We start from the raw sequence: 22,773 nt of genomic DNA on the forward strand, positions 1-22,773 counted from the left end.
TGAGTGTCTTCTAAAAAGCTTTTCTTATCTTTGTCTCATTGGATGTAGGGTTAGAATAAAAAGATCTAGAACTAATGATTTTTAGTTCTTTTCATTTGACCAATCAGAAGATTCCTTGAATTGTTCTGAGCAACAGAGTGACTCAACTCCTTTTTGAGAGGCAACGTGGTATTTTAGATAAAGCTGACAATGCTAAAACTACTAATGATTATATATATGGGATAATAAAATGGCAATTTTCTTGGGCATAACCTACATTAAAAAAACTTCATAATTTCACTCAGGGACATAAAAGAAGACTTGATTTACTGAAGAGATATGCTTTGTTCCTGGAGGGCAAGACAATGTTGTAAAGATGTCATTGCTACCCAAACTAATTTATAAATTCAATGCAATTCTTACAAAGTTGCAGTTTGATCAAAAGATATTAAAGTTTACTTGGGATAATAAAAGAGAGGATAAAAAACTAAAAGAATAATAGAGATACCAGCAATACCAATATTTAAGCATATAATAAATAAAGCTATACTAATTGGAATAATGGAATATTGGCATAAGATTAAGCAGTATATCAATACAACAAATCTCAGAAATATACCAACATTTGTGATAGAATTTTAGTAAAGAAAGGGATGTATTATTCAACAAATAGTGCTAATAACTGGATAATTTCTTTGAAAAAAGTTTGATTCTTCTCTTTACATTATATCCCATATAAATTCCATATAGACTTATGTAAAAAATAAAATCATCCAAAATAATGCTCAACTTCATTAGTCATCAGAGAAATGCAAATTAAAACTACAATGAGATGTTATCTCATCTGAGTTAAAATGGCCTTCATCAAAAAGAAGGGCAATAATGAATGTTGGTGGAGAAAGGGGAAGCCTCATACACTGTTGGTAGGAATGCAAATTAGAGCAACCACTATGGAGAACAGTATGGAGGTTCCTCAGAAAACTAAAAATAAAGCTACAATATGGCCCAGCAATCCCACTGCTGGGTATATAGCCAAAGAAGGAGAATTCAGTATATCAAAAAGATACCTGCACTTCTATGTTTATTGCAGATGTATTCACAATAGCCAAGATTTGGAATCAACCTAAGTGTCCATCAATGGATGAATGAATAAAGAAATTGTGGTACATATATGCAATGGAATATTATATAGCCACAAAAGGAATGAAACCTGCCATTTGCAACAATATGGGTGCAACTGGAGAACATAGTGTTACGTGAAATAAGCCAAGCACAGAAAGACAAAGCTCATGTGTTCTCACTCATATGTGGGAGCTAAATACTAAAACACTTGATCTCATGGAGACAGAGAATAGAATGATGGTTACCAGAGGCTGGGAAGGGTAGCAGGGAGGGGAGAATAAAGTGGAGGTGGTTAATGGGCATAAAAATGTTAAAATATAGTTAGATAGAATGAGAAATATTTTATAGCATGACATAGTGACTATAGTCAACAATAAGTTAGAGTATACTTTAAAATAACTAAACGAGTCAAATTGGAGTGTTCCTAACACAAATAAATGACAAATGCCTGAGGTGGTGGATACCCCAATTATCCTGATTTGATTAATTCACATTGTATGCCTGTATCGAAACATCACAAGTACCCTATAAAGATATACAACTATTATGTATCCATAATAATTAAAAATAAAAATAATTAAAAAAAATTGAAAATAAAAGTAAAATAAAATAAAATAATCCAAACTATAAAAGAGCTGGAAGACTATATTAGTGACCATCTGATCTTGGTTGAAAATGATAGTAAAAGTTTTTTGAGCATAAAAGCAAAACAAGAAATCATGAAGAAAAATAGTTTTAGATTTGACTATATTGAAGTTATATTTACCATAAGATTAAACATAAAAATGAAAGGCAAAGACCAAATAAGAAAAAAACTCCAAAATATAGGATAGGATTAATATTTTTAACATATAAACTATGGCCACCATCAAAAAGAAAAAAGAATTAGTAGAAAAATGGGCAAATAATGTAAAGAGGTAATATTCCTCAGTTTCACTTCACTCCTTTTAAATTATGGAATCTTCATCCTTGAATATACAGGAACTTTTAATTCAGTGGAAACATTTGTGTGTCTGGTAAAGATTAAATTTAAGAGGACTTCCCTCTGACAAGATGTTCTTCCCAGCATTTGGGTCTCTCATTTCCTTGGTCCACTCTCCTCTAGCGATCTTGCCTCTTATTCTCACAGTTAAACCTGACACCTTGTCAATAAAAATATGTGGACCTCCTCCACAATCACAATTTCATGCATTCCAACTTTGGACCACCATTCCCCATCATTCTAACTCGTTCCCTCGAATACCTTGAACCCCAAGACCTCTAATCCATTTATGGCACAAATTTTTTACTATCTTTCATTCCTTGGATGGCCTCTCTCCCTTCTTTGCCTAGTTAAAATCCCATGGCCACTTGTTATAATCACTTCCTCTGTACACCATGAACTATTTTGCCCCTTTCTTGTTTCTAGTACTCGTCAAAAGCAGAACATTGTTTGAATCCAACTCCCTTCCTATTCTGTGTCTTTCCCTGAATATCTGTATATGCTGGAGAAGCACACATAATCTTGCTGAAGAGGGTCACTAGGGCTGACCAGCCATCACATTTCTGTGGTCCCTGAACTCTCTCTCTCTCTCTCTCTCTCCTCGAGGACCTTCTCCTTAAATTCTCGATCTCCTTTCCCTATTTCACTCTCATGTAATAACCTTGCTTCCCCCATCTCTGAGAAAATTTAAGTAATCAGAAAAGAACTTTTATAGACTCCAACCAAACATCTTCCCACCTATAAGCATCTGCCCCCCCCGTACTCTGCTTTCCCACCTGTACCATAGGTAAACTATCCTCTTTGAAGCCAAACCCTTCATTTTTGCACTAGATCCCCTTCCCTCTTAGCTATTTAAAGACATTGTTCCAGTAATTCTCCTCTCTCTCTGTTATATCATCATCCCCATCCTCCCACTTTCATTTCACATACAAGCGTTCTGATATTTCTATGGTCTTAAAAAAACTTCTCATAAAACCTTGACCCTACTTTGCTTTCTTTTGCAGCAAAACTCCTTGAGCATTGTTTATACTGACTTGCTGTCTATTTTTCTCTCATTCTCTCTTAAATCCATTCAAGTCCAGCAGTCGCTTCTCCCAAAACAGTGAAATAGTAATAATTTCTCTGGTCAAGGTCATCCAATGACCTCTACATTGCTAAATCCAATGGTCAATACTTGATCATCCTACTTGACCTTATCCCCATTCTACTTGACCTGTTGGCAGTATTTGGGATTGGTGATCATTCCTTTCTCTTTGATTCATTATTTCCTCTTGGCTTCTAAGATACCAAGTTTTCCTCCTACCTCCCTGGTCACTTCTCAGTCTCCGTTGCTCCTTCCTTCTTCTCTTATTAATATTGGATGGCCTCAGAGCTCAGTCCCTGAACTCTCTTCTCTTTCTAAAATTTCTACTGTTGTTCTCTTGTTGACCTTATCTAGTCTCCTGGCTTTACGGTAGCATCTGTATGCTTAGGACAGCCAAATTCATATCTCCACTTTGATTTCTTTTCCAAACACTATACTTTTATATCATACTTCCTACTCAATATTTTGCTGTCTAAAAGATATCTCCAAATTTAGTCTTATATCCAAAATTAAACTCCCGATAATCCTCGCCCTCCTCCAAATAGGCTCTGCTTATACCTGTCCTCATTTCAGTTGATGAACACTCTATCATGCTAATTGCTCAGGTGTTAAACCTTAGAATGTTCTTTGATTCCTCTTTATCCTTTCATACATCCAATCAATCCAAAAATCCTGTTGGTGTTACCTTCAAAATATATCCAGAATCCAGCCACTCCTCACTATCTCCACTGTTTCTTCTCTGATATGAGCCAATATCAACTCAAACCTGGATTACTGATGTATGTTATAACTGGCTTCCCTGCTTCTGCTCTTGCTCTCCAACTGCAGGTTCTGTCACTTCTATATTCAGAAACCACCGACGGCTCTGGATTTTACTCAGAGTGAATGATAAAGTTCTTACAATGGCTGATAAGCATCCTTATTAGTGCTTCTCAAACTACCTATGGTGAAGGAGCAGTTTCTTTACTTAATTATTTTCTAATATGTAATGAATCAAGATAAATCTACTGATCACACACTTGCTAGACAATTTTAGACAAATTACTAGACATGTTTTTAGATGCTTACTCTCAATGTCTTTACTTACCTTGCCACAGAACCCGTAACAAAGAGCTTGCGGACCAACACTGGCCCTTTACTGCTGTGGTCCCCAACACCCACCCTGCACCCCTGCCCCCCTTTCATGGCCTGTTAGGAACCTAGGAACCGGGCCACACAGCAGGAGGTGAGCAAGCGAGTAAGTAAAACTTCATGTGTATTTATAGCAACTCCCCATCACTGGCATCACCGCCTGAGCTCCACCTCCTGTCAGACCAGTTACTGTCTCCCATCACCCCCAGATGGGATTGTCCAGTTGCAGGAGAACAAGCTCAGGGCTCCCGCTGATTCTGCATTATGGTGAGTTGTATAATTATTTCATTATATACAACAATGTAGTAATAATAGAAATAAAGTGCATAATAAATGTAATGCACTTGAATCATCCCAAAACCCTGTCTGTGGAAAAATTGTCTTCCATGAAACCAGTCCCTGGTGCCAAAATGGTTGGGGACTGCTGGCCTACTGGCCATATATTGAGTAGCATTGCTCTATGTAACAAGACCACTCCTTACCTCTCCCCCAACCTCTCTGACCTCATCTGCTACCACTCTGTCCTCACTTTCTCCCCTGATCTCTGTGGATGTAGCAGAAAATCTCATGTCTCAGGGCCTTTAGACCTGCTGTTTCCTCTTTCTGGAACATTCTTCCTTCAGACCCGAGGGGACTTAGCTAACTCCCCCAGATCTCGCCTTCTCATACTACTATAAAATCGCAACACTGCCCCGTCCAGTACTCTTGATCTCTCTTAACCTGTTTTACGTTTTCTTTCTTTCCATAGTACTTACCAACACTATTATTTGTTTTTTTTCCCAATGTTTATTCCGTAGCTTCTGTATCCCCTTGCTAGAATATAAGTTCTATGAGTACAGAGGTTTTTGTTTTTTTCCCTTATGTATCTCCAAACCTAAAACAGTTCTTGGCACAACAGTAGATGCCAAGTAAACATTTTAGAATCTTGAATGAATGAACACATTTCTAACTTCTGTGCTTACCTTTACACCTGGAAATCCTTCTAGTCCTGGCAAACCCATTGCACCAGGCTCTCCCTGTTAAATATGAACATAAGAAATGCAGGGGCAACAGTCAAAAGGTTTGTAAGTGCTGCTCTCAAAAGCTTAGATATTTTTTGTTTAACCTTAACCTTCCTCCCAAACGTTGGTTTATAATTTAGCAAGTAAGTGGTATGCTCTATTTTTAAGCAATGTATTATTGCATCTGATATTTGAAAACAGTTTGAGAATAAAAGCTTTTCTCCAAAGAGGTATATTTTGTGATTAATTGTTTTTATTCTGATTGAGAATCTAATCAGAATGAATCCCTCTAGTCAGAGATAACTCTAATTTCAACAAGAATTAGAATGAAAGGCTGGGCTTTAATAAAGTTTCCCAATTTGTGAGGTACCGGGTGCTGCTAGATTTCTAGAGAATAAGACTAAACTCTTTAATAGTAGATGATGATAGAGTGCTCAAAGCAGAGTTTACCATCCTTAAATATTCTCTGTAGCTGTACATGAATTGTGAACGCCTAAGACGATGAACCCAAGAGCAGCATCTCTAATAATTCTAAAGGTCATTGCTCAAGCTAATGGGTCACTGAAAAAAGCATAGGTAAGCGTTTTCCATTAAAAAATATTTTACATTTTCTAGTGTATGGTTCCAGGCTAACTGGAGCCTGTAGATCTTCAATGAACATATTTGGAAAAGCTTTCTTGAAAGAAGTTGCTAACTTTGAACAAATAAGCAGTAGAGCTTTAAATCAAGAAAGAGATACAGTGGGAGTTGTTTGATACTTTCTTGTTAATGATTTAATGTTCACTGCAAATACTAGGACGTTGGATTCTTTAAACCTGAGGTCCCCAATCCCCCGGGCTGCAGAATGGTCTGTTAGGAAAGGGCCACACAGCAGGAGGTAAGTGGTGGGCAGTGAGGGAAACTTCATCTGTATTTACAGCCACTCCCCATCACTTGCATCACCGCCTGAGCTCCGCCTCTGGCCCTAATCCTGCAGTGGATTCTCATAGGAGCACGAACGCTATGTAAACTGCACATGAGAGTGATCTAGGTTGTGCACTCCTTTTGAGAATCTAATGCCTGATGATCTGAGGTGGAGCTGAGGCAGTGATGCTAGCACTGGGGAGTGGCTGCGAATACAGATTATCTTTAGCAGAGAGGTTTGACTGTACAGAGACCAAAATAAATCAATTGCTTGCAGACTCATATCAAAACCCTATCAGTGGCCTGTAATCCTAGCTCTCTGGGAGGCCGAGGCAGGCGGATTGTTTGAGCTCAGGAGTTCGAAACCAGCCTGAGTAAGAGCGAGACCCCGTCTCTACTAAAAATAGAAAGAAATTAATCAGACAACTAAAAATATATAGAAAAAATTAGCCGGGCATGGTGGCGCATGCCTGTAGTCCCAGCTACTTGGGAGGCTGAGGCAGGAGGATCGCTTGAACCCAGGAGTTTGAGGTTGCTGTGAGCTAGGCTGATGCCACGGCACTCTAGCCAGGGCAACACAGTGAGACTCTGTCTCAAAAAAAAAAAAACCCTATCAGTGAGTGGCAAGTGACAATGTAATAGTAATATTATAAAAACAAAGTACACGATAAATGTAATGCACTTGAATCATCCTGAAACCATCCCCCACTGCACCCCCAGGTCTGTGAAAAAATTGTCTTCCATGAAACCAGTCCCTGGTGCCAAAAACATTGGGGACCACTGCTTTAAACGTAATCGCATAGAAAAAGGAGCTTTCAAACTTCATTCTCTGTGAATGTATTTTTGCATATATAACTCTAACCTTCTTCAAAAATATTACTAAGGCCCTAATTTCCATTATTATTTATGATATTTCCCTTACTACAGAATATTTAGTGAGTGAGCATATTACTTAGTACTTTTTAATGCTTCAGAAATCTTTTAAAATGACCCCTCATATATAACTTGTCAATCAATCAATCAAAAAAAAAAAAAAGATGTTCAGATTCTATTCTGCACAGAGCTCTGTAAAAGAGGCCCCGGATGATTGACAAAGGAAATATGCTCTTTGATTCTCTTTGCTTACATTCTCAATACTACTTAGGACAGAGGAAGTGCTCAATCAATCAATCAATATTTGTCTGAAAGTAGCTGATAATTAAATACTTAGTTGATGATGACTTAAAAATTGAATACCAAAGGAATGAAATAGTATACCTCAGAACATAGTGAATTCAATTAAGGGTAAATTTCCTTTATAAAGGTTTACTGAGCAGATTGGAAATAGTGGTGCAGATCTATTGTCATGGGATTTGAAGGATATTGGAAGAGTAAATTTCCCTCTCCCCTCCTCAAAAGGACTTTTCAATTTTTTACCCTGTGACCTAAAGTTCTACCATGCCTGGCTTATTTCCACGGCATATTATTTCTCCATACAGGGCAACTGGTTGGAGATGAGGAGAGTTGCGTGGTGGTGTTGACACATGACCCAAAAGAGTGATGTCAGAGTTTTATCTAAGATAAGCCTGAACTTGTACACTCGATGTGTATTTCACTTTATGATCGAATTCTTCTGTTTTTGTGCTTCACTCATTTAATTCACATCTCTAAAATCAGGGAACATCCTTCAATCAATTTTTATTCTTTATCCTTTGTTGCAGCTAAGAAATATGAAGCCTAATAATCTCTTTATATTCTATTCAAATATATCTACATTTTTGTTGCCAGCCTATTTCCAATGCAAGTGAATTATAATTTATCCTTTATCACAATACTTAAAATAAACTGTCTCACCTTAATCTGCAGATACTCATGTAAGAACTTAAAAAAATGTTCCAGAAAAGTCAGTGAGAAGTCTAGGTGCACCTAAATGATTCAGAGGGGCTGTGTGTGTGAGTATGAGAGGGAAAGACCAGGAGGAAATTTTTATCAACAAGATGAAAGAAAATTAAAATTAGAAGGAAGGATATAGTTTGTGAAAGCATAAAACGTGTTGCAGATGGAGAAAGGGCAACATAAGTAGTAAAGTAAAGGAAACTTCTACATTACATACTTGGGGTTCAGAATATGGTACTAACTGGTTGAAGTAACACTTTCAGGGGAAAACACATTGGCTTTTAATATATATTGCCCAATAACAAAAAATAAGTTCTTAATGCATCTCCTTCAAAAATATATTTAGATGTAAAAATATTACTTTTTACAGTTTGTTCTTTTGCTGGTTTAAAATGTATTTGACCTTTACCAAACTGTCCTATAATGAAAGGGTTTTAGATTTTTTCACATGGCAATGGGAAGTCGTTTGAAAGTTTTTCCGTTTTAGGTACATTTGAGTTTCAAGTATATGCCCAAAGGTTAAAAGGATACACAAATGAAACATGAAGGATGGAACATATGCTTGAAAAAGACATGACAGGAAAAAATGTCCAGGAATAAAGAGAATCTGATTGGATTTGGCAGAACATTTACAATGAGTCTCCTTTTGAGAAAGATGCTGCTACCAATTATCATCCTTTGGGCGGCTGGAGGACACGATCTCCTTCCATGCTGAGTGTAACCTCCTGGTACATTCCTCCTAATAAGCAGGTTTATGACAACACACATCTCCCACAGAATAATTGCCTAAGACAGTCAAAGCAAATAAACAGTCTCTTCATTTTTTTTTTTGTTTTGTTGAAGAGATGGCAGACATATTACAGAATTTCTTTTCAATAAGCATTTCTCTTCCATGATCTACTTAAAATTGAATCAATCATCAAAAGAGGATTATTATGAGAAAGTATCCCATTTATCAGGAGCTTTATATGTGTCCTTGTCCATCACAGAACGCTTTTTAGAACACACTGATGGAAAGAGACAGACCTCAAGGGCAGTGACAACATCAGACTAATCCTCCTTAAAAATAAAGAACACATTGCTGGCATTTCTTTGGTGGCCCGCTTGTCACCTCCAATATGTTAATTGATGAACACCTAAGAAGGCAAGCCATTTTGCCTTATACTTTTCTTTTGAACTTGAACAAAGACCTACACTCTAAATGACACAAGACGTGGGAACACACATACCACTGGGCCAGGATCGCCTTTTGGGCCCTGTAAGAAAAAGATGGAAAGTCATTTTTTAAATAATGACTGAAGCAAAATTATAAAATATGAAACATTTTTTTTCCAATTTGCTTTAATATACATAAACATATTTGCAAAATTCGCTTTTGTTACAGTTTGGATTTGAAGAATAGATGAAGAAATATAACCTTATGGGAATCCCATGAAACAGATTGCTTGGACATTGATTTAATTCTTAGATTTACAATGAAAAAAATGACACCACTACAAAAAATGTTATTTTTCATTATTTTGGCTGTGTACATTTTCTCCATTTTATTATAATTGGTTTATTTTTTTACTTGGTTTCACTTATTTCCTCCTGCTGTAAAATGTGGTTATATTTGTAATACGCATTTTTCAGTGAAACTAGGGGTTTTTGTTTCTTTTTCACTGTGGCTGCTCAGCTAAAGTGTGCTTGGTGATGAACAACTATACTTACAGGGGGACCGGGTGGTCCTGGGTAACTGGGAACATTCACACCTCCCTTCAGGGAAAAAAAAAAGAAAAGAAAGAAATGAGAAGAATTTACAGCAACCTATAACTAGAAAATGATTTTAAATAATTACAAATGTAAATACCTGGATTTTATATAAACTGCTCATGCCATTTCCTTCACTGAATGGTATACCCTTAGGAAAAAATGAGATAGAATTATTCCCATAAGTTAATACTTAGTATCTCTAGTTCTTATCATTTTACCAAATGACATTCCTATTCTACTTTTTATTTTTTAATGTTTCCTAGTCTATTTTACAAAGTGAGTTTAATACTATAAATAAATTAATATAATGTTTCTCTTTTTAGCTATTCCAAAGCGAATGCAGAGAAAGAAATGAAAAGGCATGTGAGCTACACCTGGAGCACACACACGCTTTCAGCTGGGGTTTGATTAATGTTCAGGTTTGACAGATGAGACACTAATGCATGCAGAGGAAAATATTTGCTCATTAAAATTCAGTTTCTGCATTGCCAATTTATGCTAACTGTTTACAGCCTGCTGACCTGCGGCTGTAATGTGGTAGTGCTGATGCAGATGTGAAGAGGGAACAATCTGGCTACCGAAAAGTAATTTTTTCCCACAGTCTCTTCATGCCAAATAGCAAATTAAGGTAAATGGGGAGATGAGATGATGTTACAATCCTGTGTGGATGTTTCTACAAAAACATAATGTTTAGAATAATGGGAAACAAGAATTTCTCGGAAAAAATTGATGTCCTAGAGTAACCAACATGTAAAGAGAACTTATTCTACAGTTAAAAAAAATCATACGTGTTAGTATTTAGGAAAAATTTGCATATGAAAATTTTAGCTAGTATCTTTTATCCTTCTGTTAAAAAATTTCCATAGAATCAATCACATCTGCATTTTCCTTTTTGTGATTTTCACATTTCAGTTGCAAAGTTGAAGAAGCCACTGCTCCATTTTTCGTGGATGATTGCTGGCTAGGGGTGCTCTGTGAACACAATCTGCATGCATCTTCAAAACACTAGTGATGGAAGACAAATGCTCCATTTATTTATTCCTTTATTATTTCACTCATTCACTTGACAGTTACTGAGTATCTACTATAATATATTTTAGTGTGCTAAGTCCTAGGGAGATGAAGGATATTTTGTCTGAGATTCCAAGAGTAGGTTTCCCAGAGAAGATAACATTTAATCTGTGTCTTCAAGGATAAATGGTTTTGAAGACTTCAGGGAGAAGAGAAAGATTTCTTAAGCCCATTATATAATCACAGGTCCCTTTCATGAGCTCATATTATATTTGCTGTTCTGTCCACAGGGGAGGGAGTGTATTTTAGAACTTGAAACCCCCAAATACTTTCTGTCCTGCTTCCTTGTCAAGGGAGGAAGTAAGTCACAAAGATGAACAGGTTTAGGAAATAGAGTGCCAATCTTTTCATTTATGTCTGCAAAATATGCAACTGCATGCAGACTAGTAATGTCTCCTTGTTGTCTTTGGAAAGTCAGATTCTGCCCTCTGTCTGGTGAGTTTAGCTTCTTAAACTATTCCTGTGAGATAGGGCAGAGAAGGGTGTTTGGCCTGAACCTCAGCTCTGCTGCGATTTGAGCATGGCCCCACATGAGGGCAGACTTGTCACGGAGAGAGGCACCGCTCCTCTCCACAGCCTTGCTGACAGAGCGCGCATCTGTCTCAATCATGGACATAAAAGCATCGATGGCTCTTGTACTTTTTGTTCACTGGGAGCTATATAAATAGTGTTTCCTTGCATGTCAAACATCATGGATAGGAATGAGCACACATAGATAGCATAATACCAAATTTTCTACCAACTCGCATTGCTGGAAGGGATCTCTTTTCACAGCCCCTCCCTTTTCTGTGAATGAAGCTCACTGAGGTTAAATGACTTTCCCAGAGGCTCCCAAGCAGGAAGTGGGGTCAGAGCACACGTCCTGATCTCCTGAGTCCAAGGTAGGGAGACCCACAGTATGCAAACTGAGCTTTGCACATCGGGGCTGAGGCAAAGGGAGAACAAATCAGGTTTCCCCAAAGCTACATTGGCTACTGTTTATATTTATACATAAAACTCGGAAGACTTTTATCTTTGAGATCATATAAATGTGGTTTGGCCTTTGAGTTATAAAAGCCTTTAAGTAAACATATGAATGTTAAGTTTTAAACCTGAAACAACTCACAGGTGGTCCTGGTGGTCCGGGTTTCCCAGGGGGGCCCTCGTCGCCCTGCAAGGGATATACAGACCAGTGTCTTAGACATTTGGCTTAGACAATGGCTTAGACATTTCTATCCTAGGTTTATGAACCGGATTGTACTTGCTCAGAGGAATATCTTCTTAAATCAATGGCTTGTTGTTTTGTTTCACTCCTGCAAAGTCTTATGCAACTTGGCTTTCTCCTTTACACAGGAAAATAAATTTCTTTTTTTTTAAATTTTATTTCAGAATATTATGGGGGTACAAACATTTTGGTTACATAAATTGCTTTTGTACCGTTTGAGTCAAAGTTGTAAGTGTGCCCCTCCCCCAGATAGCGTGCATTGTACCCCTTAGGTGTGAATTTACCCATCCCCTCCTCCCCCCTCCCACCTGCTTGATTTCTGATGAATGTCATTTCCCTATGCGAACTAATACCTCTTGTATTAACCTGGATGGAACCGGAGACCATTCTTCTAAGTGAAGTATCACAAGAATGGAAAAAACAAACACCACGTATACTCACCATTAAATTGGTACTAATAGATCAACACTCATGTGCATATATGGAAAATAAATTTCTTGACTGCAGGAAAGATAAATGCCTTTCCCTACTCCCATCCAGATTCTCACTGTCTGAGCTCTAGGGATGAAGCTCATTCATTTACAGATGGAGCCAGACACCTGGGGTGATTGTGTTCTGGACTTCAAGTGGAGCTGGGGGAACTCTCCCAACATGGGGGTACAGAGCAGAGTTCCTACAAGCAGGCCGTGAGCTCTAGGACTGAGGCTCTAATAGTCAGCTCTCACTTTAATCTTCACCTCCACCACCTTCATCTTTTGGGAACCGGAGTGGCCATCCACATAATTAAACCAAAGGAGACAATCACAACCTGTGTAGTGTCTGTAGGAGGAGGAACTTCTTGCATTTCCTGAGTTACTATCAGACTTTATAACCAAGTGAGACACGTCTCCCTGAACAGAAGTGACTGTGGTATAACACTGTTTAAGGAAACAGTCTATACAATTTAAACAGCCTTAGACACTCTGCTTACAGGAGAAGCAGGCTAGAAATGGAATTTGTAAAAAATGAATTCAAGTTGAAACTTGAAAAATATATTTCACTTTTATTTCTACAAACCATACAGATGCTTATCAGTCCATAGTAAGCAGAGCTGTTGGAATCACTCTGCTGTCTCTCACCAGTTCTTCCTCTAACTGTGCTTTTCTTTTAGAATAATAGTCTCATAAAAAATTTTAAGTACCTCTATGTCATGGGCAGTGGCTAGAAATAGCTAATTAAAAAAAGAATACAGAGGATTTCTACTCACAATGCCCAAGAAATTTGAAGGATTTTAATCTTTTTTTCCATAAATTTGATGAAGGATTTCATACCAATACGCTCTTATTTTTTTTAGTAACAAAAGAAAGTATCATAAAATCTTTTGCTTGTATGTTTATCAATGAAAATGAACTGTCAAGTTTTTCTTGCAGTGTATCTGCCTGAGCATGTGTGACAATTAAGTATATTGTATTTCTTCCCAAACTGCTTTGATGGTGGCTGCTCTCTAAGACATCATATTCTGCTGACTGCTGCCAGTGTCCTTCAGAGATTATGTCATAGTTCTCAGGAGTCAACAAACAAGGAAAAATATGCGCTATTGAAAAGCCTTTTTTCCCCCTGGCACAATCAAAAGTCATATTTTCACTCTCATTTTTGCCCCAGAGCTCATCTCAGTGTGGAATGCCCATTAACTTCAAAGCCAAGTCTATGACTGAATAATTTCCATAGAGAACAGAGAAAAAAGGCTGGTGGGGTTGGGCAAGCTCCTCGGGATAATACCAAAAAAAAATGTGCTGAGACTCTTTAGAATAAGCATATTGTTTCCTTTCAAATTTGTTGGGATTCCTTTGCTCCTTGATGCCCTTAAGGTCGGTGTAGGTCGGGGAACTTGTATCCTGGCAAGTGGCTGGAAGCCTGTTGAGTGACTCATGTGGACTCTTGATTCTTGCTTCCCCAATCTGAACAGCTGGGCTCATTCCACTTATCTGCTGGATCCTCCTGTACTAACAGTGCAGGGCCAATGCAGACGCTAAATCGAGCAAACACGTGAAGCCCTGCAGTCTTCTTGTCTGAGACTCCTCTATTGCTGGTCCTCCCTTCTGACCACAGCCCATTTGTCCCATAACCGACCTCCCTAGGAAACAAATTGCCCTGGTTCCTTAGTGAATTTCCCCTATGGCCCTCTAGGGACAGAACTACCAGATCGTCTCAGCAAGCCCCTTGGTTATTGGAATCCTAGTCCTGATAGCCTGCATGCTGCCTGGAACCTTGGCACCTGCTATGCTCTGAATGTTTATGTCCCCCTAGAATTCATATGATAAATCCTACCCCCTAGGGTGATGTATTAGGAGGTGGGGCCTTTGGGAAGTAATTGAGTCACAAAGGTGGAACCTTCATGAATAGGATTAGTGCCCTTATAAATGAGCCCAAGGGAGCTTGGTCATCCTTCCACTCTGTGAGGATACAGCTAGAAGGTGCCATCTAGGGACAAGAAAGTGGGCCCTGGCAGACACCAAATGTGCCAGCACCTTGAACTTGGACCTGCCAGTCTCCAGAACTGTGAGGAATATTCATAAATGTTTGTGGCTTATAAGCCATTCAGTTTATGGTATTTTGTTATAGAAGTCTGAACCAACTAAGACGGCATCTGTGGCTGGAATTCCCTAACACAAACCACTTTACTTGCACCTCTTCAGGAGGCTTCCCCGACCCCCATCCTTCCACAGGGATGGTTGCTCAGCAATCTGAATCCAGGTGGGACTTTTGTTATGTGATACCAATGTTCTATTCTTCCTTTCCCCTGGGAATGCATCTCCTGTGCTCAGACCAACTTTTGGACCTATTATTTTTCCAAGTACACTATAAGAATAGATATCCCTGACATCATTTCTACTGTCAGTCTTTGTTTGATTTTATGGCTTTTTCTGTAAATCGCCTCACCCTACTCCTACCCCAAGTCCCAATTCGGGTGGTGAGGCCCTTCCTCTGTACCTTGTCACCCTTTGCTCCCATGGGACCAGGATGTCCAGTTCTTCCCAGTAAGCCCTGCAAAACACAAAACTAAGTTTGTTACAGAAACAACTAAATGGCCAAAGGGTATTGAAAGTTGGTTTACAGAAACTTATACATTTAGAAGGTCATTTGATCCTAATTAAATCAGTCCTAGAAGCTTATATTTCTTCAGGCTGATACAGCAGCTGTATCCTGCTGATAAGCTGTTGCAAGGGTAAAATTTGTATTTGTGGTCACTTTTTCACCTTGGTCAACCGCATTTAATGACCTTAATTGGAACCTTTTGATACACTTAAGAATCCAGCCTTGCTGTTTAAATAGCAATTTACATAACATTATGCTTTCCTAAATGAGCTATAATTTTGGTAGTGATCAACATTTTAAATACTTTAAGACACGGCAGAATTAACATGTGCATATTGAGTTATATGATCTGCATTTCAGCAATAAAAAAATTCAATTTTAATTCTTCTTTGGGAATACAGTTAGCAATAATTTTCATGGTTCCTTTCATAGCTCTTCTTCATAACTTTTAATTTTAGTGTGCAATTTAAAGCCAGGTTTGTTCTACATAACTGTGGTGAAAGCATAAATGATAAAATTTTAATTGTGGTGAATCCATGATTCCAAACGTAAAGGAACATGATTATATTCCTATTTTTGTGGTAAAGACTATCTGCATAGGAACTCTCAGAAGGGAAGAGATGGAGAAATTGAGACATGAATTGGGTTGCTAGATTTAGCAAATAAAAATATAACGTTTGGGACAAACTTATAGGAAAAAATTATTTGTTTTTCTGAAATTCCAATTTAAGTGCATGGCCAGTATTTTATCTGGCAACCCTAGAATTGAACTCCATTTGAATAAAAGATTTGGTTTAGCAGGTAAAATGAAAGATAGATTCAATTCTAGGAAAACAGGATAGTCAAAGACACAAAGGCCTTGATGTCGTGTTTGAGGGCCAATGAAAGCCTTGACTAAAATAGAGGGCATTTTAATTTATATATGGGAGTAGATTAAATCTAATAATCCTTGGCCCATTTTTTTCCTCTAGAAAATAAATTGTCACTTTATGGTGCCATTTGAATATCTCTTGTAAAGACTAGTGCCAAAAAATTATAATTAAAAAATAGAACACCCTTTTATATTCAATTTCTATTTCTAACAGACTACTTTAATCACAGACTGCTTTCTGGTTTTGTGGAATTCTGATGACAAGTCTCCAGGACTCTGAGCGGCCTTAACTAATACTAAATGAAAATCTGAGAGGTTGGATGAGGCTAATTTTCTAGGCCATAGCTGGACAATCAACATAGAGGCACAAAGAACAAAAAGCAATGAGGAACATTAAGTCACCTTGCATCATCCCAGCAGACATGAGCTGCGAGTGGAATAGTTTTAACAAATACTTACAGGGGGTCCAGTGGGCCCTGGGTCACCTGGAATGCCTGGAATTCCTTGCAGACCCTAGAAGAGATAGTTCCTGCCATAAAATCTGTTATATCATTGAGAACAAGGCATTTTAGTTAATCAACTATTTAGATTATTGAAAATTAAACATATATTTTGGCTAAGTGAGAAACATGATGTATGCCATATACAAATACCAATTTTTAAAGAGTAGGAATGGTGAACCAAAATGCTGTGCCATGGAATCTATAATAAATACAATTTAATCTGTTCAGTGATTCATAAAGCATTTCTGATATTACAGAGCCACCCTATCAACAGTAGTATCTCAGAAACCAGTACTGCTAAAACATGGAAATACACATTACGGATTGGCAGAATGCCATCAAAGAAATATATAATTACACTAAAGCTTCACTCAGCTAGTGAAAAAATGGAATATGTTTATGACATAATTATTTAGTTTAGCTGGTCAGCTCTTTATAAGAAGAAATGTGGCTCACTGGTGAATTTAAATGTGGAACCCTTCAATGCTTACACATAAAAATGAATGGATTTCCCCTCCCTCCCCTCCTTGGATTTTCAGAATAATGCTAATTACACTGGATAGAATTTAAGATCCTGATACATTCATACATCAAAGAAGAATTGGCAAGATTAACTGGCAGCTTGTGTAATTAATATTTTCCTTTACCAAATGTGTCAACAACAGGGTATTAGTTAAATAAATTACATACAATCCATAATATGAAACATTTTTCAACTATTAAAATAATGTTTTAGAAAACTATTGGATAGGATGAAAACATAAAAGTCTCAAAATGTTACACAGTATAGGGCTTACATTTTTAAACAACGATACATGTACTTCCTAAAAGATGGGAATGATAGAATCTTTTATTATTTTATCATGACAAAAAATAAATGTTTTATCTGGAAACTGTAGTGTTAGATGTGTTTCAGAATTCTGGATTTTCTCAGAGTTTTAACATAGGTCACATAATACACATACTGAATATTACGTAACACTCCCAGTGGTGCCTGAGGCAGCACCGTCTAATAAACACACAAATATTTCTGTAGAAAACATATGATATTCTGACGGAGTGGGATAAATAAACCAGCTCCATGTGAGTTCAGGTCAGAAATGGCTGCCAGATGAATTTGCTGCAAACTTGGGAAAAATTTCCAGGGTTTTCAGAGGCTTTTGGGTTTTGGAATTTGTGGATGAGGGGTTGTAGACCATAATATTACTATTATCAGAAATCCTTCCTGGGCAGTGGGGATAGGGATAACTTTTATCTTCTTAGTGCTTTTGAGTATTTCCCTAATTTTCTATAATGAACTTAGATCACTTCTATAATCAAAAGGAAATATTTTTAAATATCCTTTTGTTACTGCAGATAACCATATGATGTATCAAGTTCTACTGAATGGTTCTACTCTTTCAGGATTTAATCTCCTTTACTAAGTTAAGTAGTCTTTTTATATTGCCAAAATATTCTTTCTAATAATAAGATTCCTTTACCTTTTATTGTTATGAAATATGCATTTCTATTTGCATTATAAATGTAAGATGAAGTGGCCATGGTAAAATGGCTGCATATTGATTTATGAGGGTTCTAAGGGCTATGAGCTGGATCAAGATTCTTTGCATCCATGGGATCAAGAACCAAGTTCTGGCAGGCTCATCCATTCAATGCCAAATGGCATCATGTGTTGTTTCAGGTTTATTTGTGTGATATGATGTGAAGACATGCTGAAAAAACATCTCCTTGAACATGCTACAATTCTTCATGTATTAATAAAAAGTCTTGGGCAAAATTTCATGTATGGTTGTGTTAAAGAATGTTGACATATTCTTTCTTCGAGACTGTACCCTCACTGGCAATTCTGTGTGTGTATGTGTGTGTGTGTGTGTGTGTGTGTGTGTGTGTGTGTGTGTGGGCACAAATGCATGTGTGGGCTGTATCAGTATGTTGTACTGGTTCTATTTATTCCTCCACCATTAACTTGTTTACAAGTTTATAAATGCAAAGGAAAAGAAATTTCATTGAGAATGGCACCTCTAAATTACCGGAGATTATAAATGTTATACCTTAATTTTCTTTATCTCAAAATACCACATTCTCTGACATAAAATTCTCTCTATTTGCACATGTATAAGCTATACATGTACATATGCATTCCTTTTTTTGCTACTGTTAGTCTCAACACAAAATCAGTCTAGAGATGCTGAGTGAGTTTTTAGGTAGTTTAATTTATAAGCTTGGGACTCATTAACCTTTGATGACCACATTAAACTTTAAAATAAACCTTAGTCCATAAATAAAAAATCAGTCTCAGCAGTCTTTCTCTGAACAAGATGAAATTTTGTAGTAAGGGTAAAAGTCACTATAGATGCATAAAGGGCAATTAGATAATTTTAGAGGACAAGATGGTCATTAAAGAAGACACATACATATTATAGAGTAGGACATATAGTGCCAAACTAAAATACAAACTTAAATTTATTATACAGATATTCAGAGATCACTGGAGTCAAGTTCTTTCCCTACTCTGATGTTTCGATATTGCAAGTCCTAGCTCAGTTGCTACCAAGAATATTTTGTGTTGCTATAATTTATCGCTGACAACATTTTTCATTTTATTTATTGATGATTATGATCTTTAAATATTGTGGGAAGACCTGCATTCCAAGCCAGAATTCACTCTAAGAGGGGTTCTAGTGTTTTATTAGCTTCTTACAAGTGTGCAACAACATCTGTGAAAAATGTGGAAGTCAGTATTCCTTTTCTAAGAGCAATAAACAAGCAGGGAACTCTTTTCTTTAATTTCTCAAACAAATTAAGTTGAAGACGTAATAATTAGCAGTCCTCAAAATAATGGGGTGTCCCTCTGTATCTTTTTCACAAAGAGTAGAATAGATATTTGAGATTTTATAACACAGTATTATGTACATACAGTAGGTTGAAATAGTATAGTTTACTGAAAGTTGGAAATACATATGTTTTTGGTCAAAGTTTTATTCATTTAAAAAATCAATAAATTCTAATTTCAGGTAATATCTGAGTCCAAGTAGAAGATAAGATTATGCTCATTATTTCCCATCTGTCAGAGAGAAAAGCTTCACTACCTCATTCCCTCAGACAGGCCCAACTGAGTCAATATGCTACTTCAGATTTATTCACATTATTCATGAGGAAACAATGGAAAAGTATCTCCTGGACTTGCTGGAACTGCCCATGTATAAAGAATCTTGGACAAAATTTTGTGCATCCTGCCTTAAAGAATCCATAAGGTGTGCCTAAGAAAGAGCATACTAAAGTAGTGGAGGAATATTCATAATAGATTTCAGTTCACCAAGGGAGCAAACTACCTTGCAGAATCAATAAAAATGAACTTTTAGTGAATTTAACTTGGAATCACTTATAAAAAACTCTAAATTTCAATTATTTCCTGATCTTTTTGTTATTACCTTCTCAATTGCCTCTAAAGCCTACCTTTTGACATCTAGGCAGTTAAAAGCTGTTGGACTATTAAAATCAGTTATTGTGCTTGTACTTTAGTGAAACCTTCTGTGGAGCATGTAGAAGCAAATGCTCAGTAACTCTTACTTGTTTTGAAGATAAAAAGCCTTTACTGTTTTATTTCTAGGTGAAAATAAACGTTATATTATTTCATTCTTCAATTTTTAACTTGGAAAAAAACCAAGCCAAACCTCAAAGTTTTCTAGAAGAGAAGCGATATTAATTAAAAACAATAACACATGATGATAATTTCTAATGTTAAATATAACTCCAACTAGAAACATAGATCTACTTTATACTGTGATGATTTTCTGCAATAACATCAAGGTTAATATATGCCAGATGGCTTACTTACTTTCATTAAGAATTATTAGTACCAAAACTGTTTAAACTAACAGCAATTCATCATTCTAATTTGTTTTTCTAAGAGTTAATGTGAATTATTCAGGGAAAAAATGATATCCTGAGCATCTCCATGGCTTAGAGTCAGAAAATTATACCATTATCTCAAAAGTCCATTTGACTTGGAACCTTAGTCCAGAGGGTGAGCAGCTGATCGAAACTAGTCCAATCAGATCCTTTTTTTTTTTGAGATCCTTTTGGTAGTTTTTTTTCTCCCCGGAATTTCAAAGTTGAGCAGAGACAGAGACAAACCAAGATTGTTGAAGCTGAATAGTGTTTAGCAATATCCCAGGGAAGCTCCGCTGAGTTCTGGAGCTGCCAGTTGTTCAACTATTCCTTTAATTCTCTTAGCTGCCCTGGGATTCTTTTCAGTAAATTTCCCTTTTCTCCTTCATCTTACTTTTATTTTGAGAGAGTTGGAATTGTTACCAGTTACTGGAAAACAGAAGAACCATAACTGATACATTAACTTTGTGCTTTAATTTCCTTGTGTCAAAAACTGGACCACTGGTAATAAACATGAACACATTATTATTTAACATGTGTTAACATTTAAAAAGGCCTACCTAGTCTTTGTTTGTTTGTTTGTTTTTTTGCTTTGTTTTTAGCATTGAATATGAGCTATAGAAAAATTGATGTCTTTCCTCTGTTGAGTTCACACAAAGAGAATCAATATTAGGACCATATTATCAGAAAAAAATCTTTTACCTCATCACCTTTCTCCCCAGGTATCCCAGGGTAGCCCCGCTCTCCTTTGCTTCCCTAAAAAGACAATAAATTCAGCCAGTACACTCAATCATTTTGATATCTTTGGGAACAACGAAAAAAATCTCTTCTAAGAACACTTGGGGCATGTAATATGGACAGAGGTAGGGAAAAAATAAATCACAACATTTGGAAGTGGCTTTTACACTACTTTCCCCAATTATATATTTTAAAAAAAGTTTTATATTTTAAAATGAGGTTCCTTTCTTTTTTACACTAAATTGAGGATCTCACAGAGGAGAGTGGAGGAGAGTCTTCCTTACCTTTGGTCCCTCTCTGCCTGGGATTCCTGGAGGACCCCGAGGCCCTATGTTACCCTGGAGGACAGAGGAGTAGCAGAGCTGAGAGAATGTGCTATGTGAACCCACGGGGTCCATACACCCTCAGACACCCCTCTTACCTTCTGGGCGATCGAATCAGACTTTCCAGGCTCACCAGCGCCTCCTTCTTCTCCTTTGTTGCTTTTCGACCCAGGGACACCGGCTTGGCAGTTGCCACAGAAGTTCTAATGAATATAAAGATAAGGTTCCTGAGAGATCCATAAAAGCTGCCCATGAAAGTAAGGTTTGATCTGATTCGAAGTTCTATTTGAACCTTCGTCAGAGATGAGTGATATAGCAATTGCTACGTCACTCTGCTTTTAGAAACTTGATGCATCCAATTTAAAGAGATTACTTCTCACGAGGTAAAAACTATTTACAAAGCTAATCAATAACACATGTTTATGATATTGGTGAACATTTATTTAAAACACATATCTTTGATGATATTTACATGGAAAATTTCAAATAAATATGGAAAACTCATGTAAGTCAAGAGCACAGACTGAGTTTTAACAGCATGTTTAAAAAGGGAGGTGGGTTTGGGCATGGTGGCTCATGCCTGTCATCCTAGTTCTTGGGAGGCTGAGGCAGGAGGATCACGTGAGGCCAGGAGTTTGAAGCCAGCCTGGGCAACATAGTGAGATCCATCTCTACAAAAAATAAAAAAAACAACTAGGCAGGCATGATGGCACATGCCTGTAGTCCCAGCTATTTGGGAGGCTGAGGCAAGAGGGTTGCCTGAGCCCAGGAGTTTGATCTGCAGTGAGCTATGATGGGGCCTGGATGACAGAGTGAGCCACTGTCTCTGAAAAAAAAAAAAAAATTAAAATTAAAAATGTAATAAAAAAGGAGGTGGTAATAAAGTGTGGATTAACCAGCAAGATTACAGAGTTCATATAACCTATAGCATAAATCATATACAAACAAACAAAGAAAAAGCTATGAAGAAAGGATTTTTCTCCTTTTGGGAGCAAAATTAGTGGGAGAACCCTACACACAATTTATTAACATTTTGTCGGTGGAGGTACTCAAGTGAGAAATAATTACTTGAGTGACTTGGACTTGACTCCTATGTCAAATCCAAGTGAAGACAGGAAATCTAAGTGGAATTATCTTTCCATTGTCTTCTCTGCAACCTTTAGCTGATCTGGAAAGGCTTGAATTTATGTGTCTGAGCTCACAATATAAACATAAATCTCATCCCATAGCTAAAGAAAAAATGTCTGTGAAAAATTCTCATAAAGGCT

The 22,773-nt window shown here is 37.1% G+C and overlaps 1 protein-coding gene across 1 annotated transcript in view; it reads right to left on the reverse strand.

The window, feature by feature from the left end:
- The window catches only part of COL19A1 (collagen, type XIX, alpha 1), a 383,175-nt gene that overhangs the window by 33,391 nt on the left and 327,011 nt on the right, over positions 1-22,773 (reverse strand). The window contains exons 33-42 of the mRNA XM_012646513.1: positions 21,604-21,708; positions 21,467-21,520; positions 21,147-21,200; positions 16,510-16,563; positions 15,075-15,128; positions 12,006-12,050; positions 9,927-9,977; positions 9,788-9,832; positions 9,307-9,333; positions 5,261-5,314 (exon numbers count right to left, since the gene is read on the reverse strand). Of these exons, the coding sequence (XP_012501967.1) occupies positions 5,261-5,314; positions 9,307-9,333; positions 9,788-9,832; positions 9,927-9,977; positions 12,006-12,050; positions 15,075-15,128; positions 16,510-16,563; positions 21,147-21,200; positions 21,467-21,520; positions 21,604-21,708 (543 nt within the window). The remainder of the gene's footprint in view (positions 1-5,260; positions 5,315-9,306; positions 9,334-9,787; positions 9,833-9,926; positions 9,978-12,005; positions 12,051-15,074; positions 15,129-16,509; positions 16,564-21,146; positions 21,201-21,466; positions 21,521-21,603; positions 21,709-22,773) is intronic.

The sequence above is a fragment of the Propithecus coquereli genome, unplaced genomic scaffold, assembly GCF_000956105.1.
Source record: "Propithecus coquereli isolate 6110/MARCELLA unplaced genomic scaffold, Pcoq_1.0 Scaffold244, whole genome shotgun sequence".
Taxonomy (NCBI): domain Eukaryota; kingdom Metazoa; phylum Chordata; class Mammalia; order Primates; family Indriidae; genus Propithecus; species Propithecus coquereli.